Source organism: Acinonyx jubatus, chromosome E2 (assembly GCF_027475565.1).
Source record: "Acinonyx jubatus isolate Ajub_Pintada_27869175 chromosome E2, VMU_Ajub_asm_v1.0, whole genome shotgun sequence".
Classification (NCBI taxonomy): Eukaryota; Metazoa; Chordata; class Mammalia; order Carnivora; family Felidae; genus Acinonyx; species Acinonyx jubatus.
Window position 1 is genome coordinate 51,118,211 of NC_069396.1, and position 12,564 is coordinate 51,130,774.

The 12,564-nt window shown below is 48.2% G+C and overlaps 1 protein-coding gene across 8 annotated transcripts in view; it reads right to left on the reverse strand.

The window, feature by feature from the left end:
• The window catches only part of ZC3H4 (zinc finger CCCH-type containing 4), a 44,372-nt gene extending 40,764 nt beyond the window's left edge, over positions 1-3,608 (reverse strand). Inside the window, exons 1-2 of one of the 8 annotated variants that reach the window (XM_027037899.2) lie at positions 3,495-3,608; positions 2,218-2,383 (exon numbers count right to left, since the gene is read on the reverse strand). In XM_027037899.2, the coding sequence (XP_026893700.1) occupies positions 2,218-2,378 (161 nt within the window). In that variant the 5' untranslated portion in view covers positions 2,379-2,383; positions 3,495-3,608. The other 7 variants (XM_027037898.2, XM_027037902.2, XM_027037901.2 and 4 more) reach the window with 7 other exon arrangements.
• Between the last annotated feature and the right edge of the window lie 8,956 nt (positions 3,609-12,564).

Below are 12,564 nucleotides of genomic sequence, written 5' to 3' on the forward strand. Positions count from 1 at the left end.
GAGCACATTAACTCAAATACAGGGATCATAAACCAAATTCAGTTTTAACCTCGTCTCTTAGAAATGGACCTCTGAAGTGTCCACTTTCTTCAAAGATGAAGGCTGGAGACAAAGCAATGGACTGATAGGGACAGAGGGATACCAAGGGCTTGAAAACGTATGGGCCTTTTACATAAGTTTTTGTCATGTTACAGTAACGCTCTTTTTTTTTTTTTTTTTGACAAAACTGTGTACGACAAATTAAAAAAAAATTAAAGATCGAAAGGATGTGCAAGTCTAAAAGGGCTCAAAACTGGGTTAGAATCCTGATTCGAACATATCAATTCACTCAAGCATCACTTTGGTCTAAAGGCAGGAGGAAGGCAGGCAGGAAAGGGACAAAAAGAGGGAGATAATTGAATTACTCAATAAAAGAGGCTACTTACCATCCCAACCCATTGTAAGACATACACTTCTGACATAAGAGAACTCCTTAGAGGTCGAATAAAGCGTGTAAGCACCTTTGAGTAATGCACCTGCCCCCAAGAGGGGGCCCGGAAGCCCAACGTGGGCTTAGCGCACAGACCTTTGCTAATCTGTTTATTTCCTTGAACTGGAGTCAGGCTGCGATGGGCTGCGATTCCCAGGACGATACATTTAATTAGAACAAAACAGAAAACAAAAACAAAACAAAACAAAACAAAAAAAACCAAAAAAAATTTTTTTTGTAAAAGCTCACCAAACTGCTGCACTTGTGTCTCTGAATGTGGGTGGCATTTCTTTTAAAAGGCAAAGTATGGTCTGTGAAGGAGAAAGGGAAAAGGGGAGGTGGCAGTGGGGAGAAGGGGCCGTGGTGCCTGGCAAGGAAGCCCTCGCTAAGACCCCAATCTAGGGGAGGATCCTCCCGCGACTCCCCAGCCCGGGCTGCTATGGGGCAGCCATCTGTCCAGCTCGATCTTTTCCCCTCCCCACCCCCACTCCTTCTCAGACTGCCTTTCCTGCCGCTTGAAAACCTCCTTCCATTTCCCAATCCACTCTCTAGACACCTCTTCCCCTGCCCCGCCAGGAAACAGAGGGCAAACCCTGCACCCCAACCCCTCTGCTGGAGCAGGGGAAACAGGGGCCCCAACCTCGCTCTAAAACGCGCCAGGCTGGCCCCTTTATCACCCTCCAGAGAAGGGCGTGGGGCAAACCCATTTCGCACTTAATAAAAGGGGAAGGGGGGCACTCCCTTTCACCCCCTGCAAAAGCACAAAATTAAAAAAAAAAAAATCGTTATCTCCCCCGGAAGGGATGGCGCCCCATTTTAGCCCGAAAGAGGAGGGAACCCCATGAGAAAGAAGAGACCAACTTCCTCTCCCCTCCAAGGCAGGGAAAGCAAACCTCACCCCCCCCACCCCCCTCGCCAAAAACGCATCACCTACCTACGAAAAACGAGAGGACCCCTGCCTTCAAGGAAAAACACGGGGAGGGGGCTTCTCCCCGCAAAAGAGAAAGGGGCTTCCATCGAAGGAACTAGAGATTCCCCCCCCAACCAAATTTGCCCTCTAGGTAATAGCTAGGAAATCCCTCCCGCCAAAAAAAAAGTGCGAGAGCCCCCACCCAAAGGAACCCCCCCACTAAAAGGATGGAGCTAGAACTAAACGAACCCCCACTTTCTGCCTAAACTAGGGTACCTCTCCAAGTAGGGCAGGGCACACCTCCCCCAGGAGAAAGGATACTGCCAGGGGCTGGAAACCCCCAACTCCCAAATGCCTAAGAGCGGGGTTACTACTCGAGATTCCCCCCCCCCAAAAAGGGTCCGGGAGCCCCTCCCCCATCCCCTTCCCCGAAGCCAGGCGACGGGCAGGCGGGCCCATGGCTGCCAGCTCCGGGCGCTGGGGCAGCCAGGACCCCCGTGGGCCTCCGCAGCCCCCCCCCCAGCGCCCCCTCCCCAGGGCGGGCGGGCGGGCGCGGGGGTCCGGGGGGCGCCTCCTCACCTTCCCCTCAGCATGGCGCCCAAAAAAGACAGAGCGAGAGCGAGGGAGAGCGGGCGAGCGCCGCGAGGGGGGGGAAACGCATGAGGCCAGGAGAGAAAGCAAGCGAGAAAGAGCGAGCGAGCGAGAGACACCCACCGACCCCGCCCTTCCTCCTCCTCCTCCTCCTCCGCGGCCCGGCCCAACATGGCGGCCGCCCCCCTTCCTCCTCCTCCTCTTCCTCCCCCCGGGGACGCTGCCCCGGCCGGGCCGGGGGCCTGACCTGTCGTCAGGGAGCGGGAGGCGGTGGTGGAGGAGGTGCGGGGTGGCCGGGCAGGCGTCGGGGGAACACGGAGGAGGCGAAGGCGTTGATGGCGGCGGCGGCGATGGCGGCTGCGGCGACTCTGATGGTGGCGGCGGGGGGGTCCCGGGCGCGGCCTCCATAGTTCCTTTGGGGGGGAGGGGATGTTAATGCACGAAAAAGGACTGCTTGGGCGTGGCGGGAGGGGCACACTTCAGCTCTGAGGGCTCCTGATAGGAATGGGTATATAGTTTTTCGGTTTCGGAATCACCTCTGCGCCGACCTCCGCGTAGGCCGCGCGGCCTAGGCCTCGGCGGGCCGCTCGCCGCCTTCCTCCGCAGCCCGCCCCCGGGGTCACTCGCTCACGGGCGCGGGGCCCTCATCGGGGCGAGAGCCCCCACACACACCTCCCCCGCGGGCCCGGAGGTGGGGGACCCGGGAGACACGGACACTGGTGGGTGGTTGGGTGTAATTAGCGCGGGCCGCGCGCGATGGAGCAAGCGAGGGGGGAGGGGAGAAGAGGAGAGCGAGCGAGGGGGGTTAAAAAAAAGGATTTTAGGGAGGGAGGAAACGGGCCGCGGAGACGGGCCGACTGTCTTGTCTGTCTGCCCGCCCTAGGTGCCCCGGCTGCTCGGCCCCCGCCGCAGTCAGAAATTCACACAAAATGGCGGCCCGGCCTGGAGGAGCCGAGAGGCTGAGGCGGGAGGAAGGGCGAGGTGGGAGGGGGGAACTGGGAGGCGGAGGCCGCGTCACGTGGAGGAGAGGGGCACAGGCCTTCTCCCGAAGGCCGGCGGAAAGAGCCGAAGGGAGGGAGTGAGGCCGAGGCAAGGCGGAAAAAACCGAAGGCAGAGGAGCGAGGGACGGGCAGAGACGGAAAAAGCCGAGGTTGGTGATGGGGGTGTGGCTAAAGAATGGATGGAAAGTCGCGGGAGCCGGAGATAGCCGAAGCGGACCAGGACGGGATGGGTGGGGGGAGGCGGGGAAGGCAAGGAACTGCGACGATACGGAAGGAGCCGAAGGCGGTGTCGGAGGCGGGTGGCAGGAGGCGGAACTAGCCGAAAGAGGAATTTAGACGGGAAAGGCTGAAGGGCGGGGCTCGGGAGGCGATTAACAGAGCAAAAGGCTGGGAAATTCACCCGAGCGCAAGCGGGAAAAACCGAAAATTACCAGCTTGAGGGAAGGCGGGAAGAGACTAAAGTTTTAGTTGGAAGAATGGGAGGGAAAGAATTCGAGCTACGGAAAGAAAAAAAAAAAATAACCGAAAGCTGGAGGCCGGGTGCCGTGAGTTGTAGGTTTCCGGAGAAGGGGAGGATGGAGCCGAACAGGTCCGGAGCTGACGTCATTAGAAACCTCGGTCAGTGACGTCTCCCTGGGGCGGTGCGAGAGGGGCGGGCCTTGGTACTGCCTCCGGGAAGTTTAAGAGCTTGTAGCGTAGGTTATCGGGAAGGCTCAAGATAAATGTTACACGTGGGAGCGACTGACCGGGTTCAAGCGGTGTGCAAACGACCTACAATCTTTTGATCCTCAAAACTCCGCTGGGAGGAACTACTATTCTCATTTAATGGATGCAGACAATCCTGGCGTCTAAATAGTTGTCTCAGGAACGTAATATTAGCCGTAAAGAGCGCCTCAAGAATTTTAGTCCGTTTGGGCATTCCATTGCCTACTGCAAAAATTCGTTGAGGCCGGTTTATATCCAAGGATCTTTGTTCTGTGCTTTTATGAGCTCCTTGTACAGTGTCAAGCTCTGTGATGGTCGATGGGAACAGTTTCTAGCGTCCTGGAGCTTAAAAACCGGTAATGCCCCAGGGGAAAGGAACTGGAAGTTAGAAGAGAGCCTCTATTAAATGAGGTGTTAAAGGGGGCGCCCAGGACAGGGTTGTTTAAGTTGAGATGGGAAGGAGAAGAGAAAGTTCCAAGCCAAGGAAAAGCTTATTTCAGAGCCTGACGAGGTATGGACCATTTAGGTTCCGGGAACAGAAAACCAGTGCAGCATGAAAGATAAATCTGGAGGTAAAGGCGCCAAATTACTTCTTGGTCTATTGATCCTACCATGAAAGAAAGAAAGAAAAAAAGCCCGCAAACTAGTCTGGTACATACGCTTTTTGTGAGTAATTTATAACAATCTCCTTCAGTGAAGTAATTAGCTTTCTTGATAAAAAAGATTTAAGCCATTTCGAGTGAATTTTGATGGTTATGAAATTTGTTCTGAGGAACTACTGCCTGCCAATCAAGACTCCTAATCTTCCGTCTTTCCTTTCTTATGTTCTGGATCTAGTTTTATTTACTTTCTGGATCTAGCCTCTAGTTTAATGATGGTTATTTAACCATTCACTTCTCCCCTAAAATGTCCATACCAAGAATACATTTCTAATTCACCTACAAGAGACTTTTTTTTCTTTGCATGCATCATTGCAATAAAATGTTGGCACGTGCTTTTAACAAAATTGTCCGAAAGGTTTCTTTAACACAAGACTGGTAGGGCAGGATTATGCGAATGGAAAGAAAAATACTGCGAATTGTCTTTCCCCTTCTGTGCCTTGTTTTCTGAACCCCATGTATTCTAGCGATGGATGAAACCACACTGGTTAAGACTGTAGACCACACGGTGGTCTGTCCTTTCAAGCTGTGGTCTCCAGCTGGCCATCTCTGAAGCTTCAGCAGGCCATTCCAGAATTCTAGAGGGCTGTCTGCTTTTAGGTAATGAGAAAAATGAAGAGATCAGCAAGTCTCATGAGGCAGGAAGGTTTCTCCATGCCTTTTCAGAGTCTTACTAGACCACTGTCTAACACTGCCTACCAAGCCCTTCTGACATTCTTTTTTTTTTTTTTTTTTTTTTTTTTTTTTAGTTTATTTATTTTGAGAGACAGAGTGCAAGCAGGGGAGGGGCAAAGAAAGAGGGAGAAACCCAAGCAGGCTCCACACTGTCATCACAGAGCCCATGCAGGACTCCAGCTCATGAAACCGTGAAATCATGACCTGAGCCGAAATCAAGAGTCCAATGCTTAACTGGCTGAGCCACCCAGGCGCCCCCGCCCTAACATTCTAAATGTCACTTTGACTTACTATGTAACTGTTGATTGGGGTCTAGACTCTGAGAAGTTATGGAAGATTCTCAAGTTTCAAAGGGTTTTTGGTCTGGTGGGAAAGACGACCTTGAATGGTATTAATCAATTTTGTAGCAAACTTTCCAACCTAATTCCTGCATTTGTTTTTATACATACACATTTCTCATCTCCAACTTGATCCAGCTTAATTTTTCTGCTGGTTCGCTCATTAATGAGTTAAATTCATTCCTGTTCTTTTTTTTTTTTTTTTTTTTATGTTTTAGTTTTGAGAGGGAGTGCACGCATGTGCGCTTGAATGGGGGAGGGGCAGAGAGAGGGAGAGGATAGGAAGTGGGCTCCATGCTGACAGCAGTGAGTTGATATGAGGCTTGAACTCACAAACCATGAGATCGTGACCTGAGCTGAAGTCGGATGCTCAATGGACAGAGCGACCCAGGCGCCCCTTGTTCATTCATATTCTTTAATATCCTTTGTAACAAACGAGTAGTCTAGTAGGTAGACTATTTTCCTGACTTCTGTGAGCCACTGTAGCAAATTAATGGAAACGGAGAAAGGGGTTGTGGCAACATCTGATTTATACCCAATCAGAAGTGCTTCCAATTTGAGGATGAAGCTGGGGGTGGGCAATCTTGTGGGAATGAGCTCTTAACCAACGGGGTCTCATGCTAACTCCGGGCAGATAGTATCAGAACGGAATTGAACTTCAGCTGGTATCCCCCAGTTGCAGAACTGCTTGGTGTGGGAAAGCCTCCAAGCATTTGGTGACCAGAGTAGAGAAGTATAGAATGTTAGAGTAGAGGAGAAACACAGGATCTCCCTTAGAACCCCTTTGGAAAATGGCTTGGCGATATCAACTCCAGATGAAAGGAAGCTTACCCTATGATTCAACAATTCCACCCGAATGTATATATCCAACAAATGTGTACCAAAAGGCATGAAAAGAATGTTCACAGCAGCACTAGTCTAAATAGTGCCTAACTGGGAACAACTTAAATACCCATCGATTGGAGAACAGACAAGTAAATTGTAGTATATTTGCCACTTTTGAGGACCCCCTGGATGGCTGGGTTGGAAGACCCAGATGGCAGTCTTTTGCAATACATCTTGGGCGATATATCTAAAGCACCTTCTTTTGTATACCTTAGAGCTTTCTTTGCTGATCAGTGAGAGCAAGTCTCCCAGTCATGATACAAATTGCCACTAAGATTCCCACAGAGCTACCAAACGTGGCTTTGTGTGTGTGCACGTGTGTGTATCTATGTGTGTGCCCACGCACGTGTCCATGTGTGCCAGGTGTGTGGGGGGTGTGGTGTGGGGAGGTTGTGGAGGAAGGTTGCATGTTTTACCAACTTGCCCATCGTTTCCAAAATTCTTCATCTGGACCTCCAAAATGTCTCCAAGCTTGGCAGATCCTTGTGTTTTTCTGAGATGGAAACTTCTGTGATGCCCATACGTGACCAATGCTTCCCTGGTACCTATTTCTTTCTACTCTGGGAACATCATTATTCTGGCAAAAGATTTTGTTTTTCTAGTCACAGGGATGGCTCTACAGAGAAGTCACTACACGGTGTGGAAGAAATGCCAGAAGCTGGCTCCAGCCCATGGAAATAACTAGGGATGAAAGGAGGAGACCATTGGCCAAAGGGAGGCATTATGGTATCTTGCTGACTGCCAACCAATAGCTATTTTCTCTACCTTCCTTGCTAATCCAACCCTGTTTTTATTGGGAAATGGAGGGTAATGAACTCCAGGCTAGATCATGGTTCCACCTAGTTCTCAAGGAGATGATGTTGCCCCCTAGAGGACATTTTGGGACTTATTGTGGGAAATTCCTGTTGGGTTGGTTTGGTTTTTTTTTTTTTATTCTCAAGGGGAGAGAATTGCACCCTTGAGGACATTTTGGAAGTTTGCAGGGACCTTTTGGGACATCACAATAATAACGGAGTTGTTATTGACACTAGAGGACAGGGACCAGGGATGATAGGATGACAGCACAGGGACCAACCTGACTATGGGTAATAAATGCTCACCTAATGAACAAAATTATAGCCAGTTGTGCTCAGTCAGTTGTGTCTGGCTCTTGATTTTGGCTCAGGTCTGATTGAAAGGTTCATGAGTTCGAACCTCACATCAGGCTCTGAGCTGTCAGTGCAGAGCCTGCTTGGGATTCTCCCTCCCTCTCTCTCTCTCTCTCTCTGTCTTCTCTCTCTCTCTCGCTCACTCTCTACCTCTCCCCCGCTCTCTGTCGCAAAATAAAAAATAAGCTAAAAAAAATAAGATAAAATGGCTAATGTTAAGTTATGTAAATTTCTTTTTTTAATGTGAATTTCACCTTTAAAAAAAAGTTTAAGAACATATATACGCCCAAATTTGAGAACCTACCATTACATTAAATGTTCTTTGTAAGCTTTATAAAACTATAAGGGGGAGTGGGAAAAGGAACCCTTTTAGATGTTTAATGAGTCTAGAGGTCCAGGAGAAAATAATTTATAGACCAGGTTGGTTTGTTTTCAGTCCTTTTCCACAAAGTTACTGTTCACAAGAGTTACTGCATACTCACAGGAAATAGCTCAGGTCATTCGCTAACCAGTTATAAATGACCACATGCCATGGATCTTCAGGGTCATTTCAAGGTCAATATAATAACTAATAAATCATTTAATGCTAAGAATCAGTTTTAGTTCTTCAAAATAGTTTGACTCCCTTTATTTTTATTTCTATGATCCATGCACATTTCACTTTAACAATACAAGACAACTCAGCAAAAGTGTTTCTCTCCAAAGTCTTATCCAACAGAGGTTCGATATAGCCCTCTGCTGCATGGTCATTCCAGACTTCGAAACATCTTTTGTGCACAAAGAGGTTGTTTGATCCTGTCACTGGCATTTTCCCCTAGGATTGGAAAATAGCACGGCATAGTTTAAAAGTTTTAGATTCGGAACATTAAAATAAGGGTTTTAAAAAACTTTTTATTATGGAAAAATTCAAACATACACAAAAACAGGGGAAAGTGTAAAATGAACCTTCATATACCTATCACCCAGCTTCAAGAATTATAAACTTGGGGTGCCTGGGTGGCTTAGTGGGTTAAATGTCTGACTCTTGATTTGGGCTCAGGTCATGTGATCTCCTGGTTCATGAGTTCCTGCCCCGTATCCAGCTCTGCATTGACAGCTGGGGCCTGCTTGGGATTCTCTCTCTCTCTCTGCCCCTCCCCTGCTCTCTCTCACACTCTCTCTCTGAAAATAAATAAACGTAAAAAAGAAAAGAACTATAAAGTCAGGGAAATTCAGTTCCTTACACCTACCCACTGACCATCCCCCAACTCTGACAGCTTATCAATTTTTTTAAGTTTATTTATTTATATTTTTGATAGCGCACAAGTGGGGCAGGGCAAAGAGAAGGAGAGACAGAATCCCTAGCAGTCCCTATATGGGACTGCAACTCAGAAACTGTGAGATCACGACCTGAGCCGAGATCAAGAGTCCAACACTTAACTGACTAAGCCACGCAGGCGCCCACACCAATGCCTTTTTTTTTTTTTTTTTAAGAGAATGAGTAAACCCGCACTGGCAAGAGCCAGGGAGGGGGGAGAGGGGTAGAGGGAGAGAGAGAGAATCCTAAGCAGGCTCCCTGCTTAGCACAGAGCCTGATGCTGGGCTGGATTCCACCACCCTGGGATCATGATCTGAGCTGAAATCAAGAGTTGGAAACAACCGACTGCGCCCTGGCCACCCAGGCGCCCTGAGTGTCCAACTCTTGATTTCAGCTCAGGTCATGATCCCAGGGTTATGGAATCCACACTCAGAGTGGAGCCTGCTCAGGATCCCCTCTCAATCTCTCTCCCTCTCCCTCTCTCCCTCTCTCTCTCTCTTCCCCCCCTGCTAGTGCTCTCGTGCTTTCCCTGCCTCTCTCTCTGTCTCTAAAAATAAAAAGAATTAAAAAAAAAGTCAGATGCCCGAATGAGCCACCAGGCACCCATTTTAGTTTATTTTTAATCAAATACCACATTTGTTTCATCTAGCTAGTTAACTACCTAGCTCCACACATATACATACATAGTTATTTCTATATATGTTGTTACACATTTAAGAATATACACTTGTGGGATGCCTGGGTGGCTCAGTCGGTTAAGTGTCAGATTCTTGATTTCAGCTCGGGTCATGATCCCAGGGTGGTGGGATCAAGTTCCACGTCACACTCCAAGTTGAGTGCAGAGCCTGCTGGAGATTCTGTCTCTCCCTCTGCCCCTCTACCCTGCTCTCTCTCTCTCTCTCAAATTAAAAAATATATGTTAAAAAAAAGAATATATACTTGTACCTGAAATGGGTTAAATAGTGCTTCCCTCCCCTCAAATTCACATTCTTCCTGAAACCTCAGAACGTGACCTTATTTGGAAACAGGGTCACTAAAGATATGATTGATAAAAATAAGATGAGGTCACACTGGAGTAGGGTGGGCCCTTACCGCGATATGATTGGTATCCTTCCAAGAAGAGAAGAGACACAAAGATACACACAGGGAGACAACATGTGACAAGAAGCAGAGATTGGAGTAATCTACGAGCCAAGCATTGTTGGCCAACCACCAGAAGCTGGAGGAGGCAAGGATTGCTTCCCTAGGGCCTTCAGAGGAGCTCAGACCTTCATTTCAAACTTCTACCCTCCAGGGCCACCCTGCTGGCTCAGTCAGTAGACATTCAACTCTTTTTTTTTTTTTTTTTTTTAACGTTTATTTTGAGAGAGAGAGAGAGAGAGAGAGATAGTGAGTGAGCAGAGGAGGGGCAGACAGAGAGGGAGAGGGAGATTCCCAAGCAAGCTCCACACTGTCAGCCTGGAGCCCCATGTGGGGCTCAAACTTACCGACCCTGTGATCATGACCCGAGCTGAAATCAAGAATCGGATGTTTAACCTACTGAGCCACCCAGGTGCCTCTGCAACTCTTGATCTCATGGTTATAAGTTTGAGCCCCACATTGGGCATAGAGATTAAGGGGCACCTGGGTGGCTCCGTCAGTTAAGCATCCAACTTTCGCTCAGGTCATGATCTCACGGTTTGTGAGTTTGAGCCCTGCATCGGGCTCTGTGCTGATGGCTCAGAGCCTGGCGCCTGCTTTGGATTCTGTGTCTCCCTCTTTCTCTCTGCCCCTCCCTGGCTTGCGCTCTCTCTCTCTCTCTCTCTCTCTCTCTCTTTCTCTCTCTCTCTCTCTCTCTCAAGAATAAATAAACATCGGGGGCACCTGGGTGGCTCAGTCAGTCAAGCATCCAACTTCAGCTCAGGTCATGATCTCATGGTTTGTAGGTTTGAGCCTGCATCGGGCTCTGTGCTGACAGCTCAGAGCCTGGAGCCTGCTGTGGATTCTGTCTCTCCCTCTCTACCCCTTCCCCACTTGTGCGCTCTCTCTCTCAAAAATAAATAAATAAACTTTAAAAAATGTAAATATTTTCTTCTCTTTTTTAAAGTAATCTCTATACCCAACATGGGGCGCAAACTCACAACTCTGAGATTGGGAGTCCCATGCTCCACCAAATGAGCCAGCCAGGAGCTTTTATTCTATTCTATTCTATTCTATTCCACTTTATTTTATTTTATTTTATTAAGTAAGTTTTACACCCAATGTGGGGCCTGAACTTACCACCCTGAGATCAAGAGTCACGTACTCTACCAATTAAGCCTCTTGGCTCCCCTCTACCTTCATCTTCAAATGGCCCTTCTCCCTGTGGTTTCTGTATTCAAATTTCCCTCCTCTTATAAAGACACCAGTCGTATTGGACTACAGCTCACCCTAATGATGTCATCTTAATTTGATTACATCTACAAAGACCCCCATTTCCAAATAGGATCAGATTCATAGGTCCCAAGGATAAGTACTTGAACGTATCTTTTGCAGGGACACAATTTGATCCATAACATCTCATGTACGTAAAAATCCACTATCTGTAGGGGCGCCTGGGTGGTGCAGTCGGTTAAGCATCCGGCTTCAGCCAGGTCACGATCTTGCGGTCCGTGAGTTCGAGCCCCGCGTCGGGCTCTGGGCTGATGGCTCGGAGCCTGTTTCCGATTCTGTGTCTCCCTCTCTCTCTGCCCCTCGCCCGTTCATGCTCTGTCTCTCTGTCCCAAAAATAAATAAATGTTGAAAAAAAAATTTTTTTAAATCCACCATCTGTATAATTAAATGTATATATTTTATTACAGGTAATAAAGGTTATCTTTACTTCTATTAAAACATGCTAGTTTTTGTTTATTCATTTATTTTCTATTTTTTCAAGTTTACTTATTTATTTAAAGCAATCTCTAGACCCAATGTGGGGCTCAAGCTCAATCGCACAACCTCGAAATCAAGAATCACATGCTCCACTGGCTGAACTGGCCAGGTGTTGCCGAATTTTTTTAAATGTAATTTTATTTATTTCAAAGATTTTAATTTTTAAAAATTTTTTATGTTTATTTTGAGACAGAGAGAGAGAGGGAGCATGTGTGAGGGGGAGAGCAGGAGAGAGCGGGGGAGGGGGGTGTGTGGAGGGAGAGGGAGGGAGAGAATCCCAAGCAGCCTCCATACTGTCAGTGCAGAGCCCGACATGGGGCTCAATCCCACGAACCATGAGATCATGACCTGAGCCGAAATCAAGAGTCAGATGCTTAACCGACTGAGCCACCCAGGTGCCCCTTAAATACTTTTACTTAAAAAAAAAATTTTTTTTTATCGTTTATTTACTTTTTGAGAGAGAGAGACAGAGGTGTGAGCAGGAGAGAGGCAGAAAGAGGGAGACGCAGAATCCGAAGCAGGCTCCAGGCTCCGAGCTGTCAGCACAGAGCCCGACGCAGGGCTTGAACTCACAGACTGCGAGATCATGACCTGAGCTGAATTCGGGCGCCCGACTTGACTGAGCCACCCAGGCGCCCCTAAATATTTTTACTTTTAAGTAATCTCTACCCCCAATGTAGGGCTCGGACTCACAACCCTGAGATCACGTGCTGTGCCCCATTGACTGAGCCAGCCAGTGCCCCTAACCCGATGTCGTTTAAAGAATCCTAAGAATTAGGCGGTTCGAACAGGAAGGGCGGGAAAAGACTTGAGACTGGAATAAGACACCACACGTGCCTTTGTTACAGAGTTCTCCATCCTGACTGTGTTTAGAATCATCTGGGGAGCATTTTGTAAAAATCCCAGTGTCTCAGCTCCACCCCAGACCAATTAATCAGTCTCAGAAGGTGGGGCCCGGGCACTAGAGTTGCTGAAACGGTCCCCAGATAATCCTAAT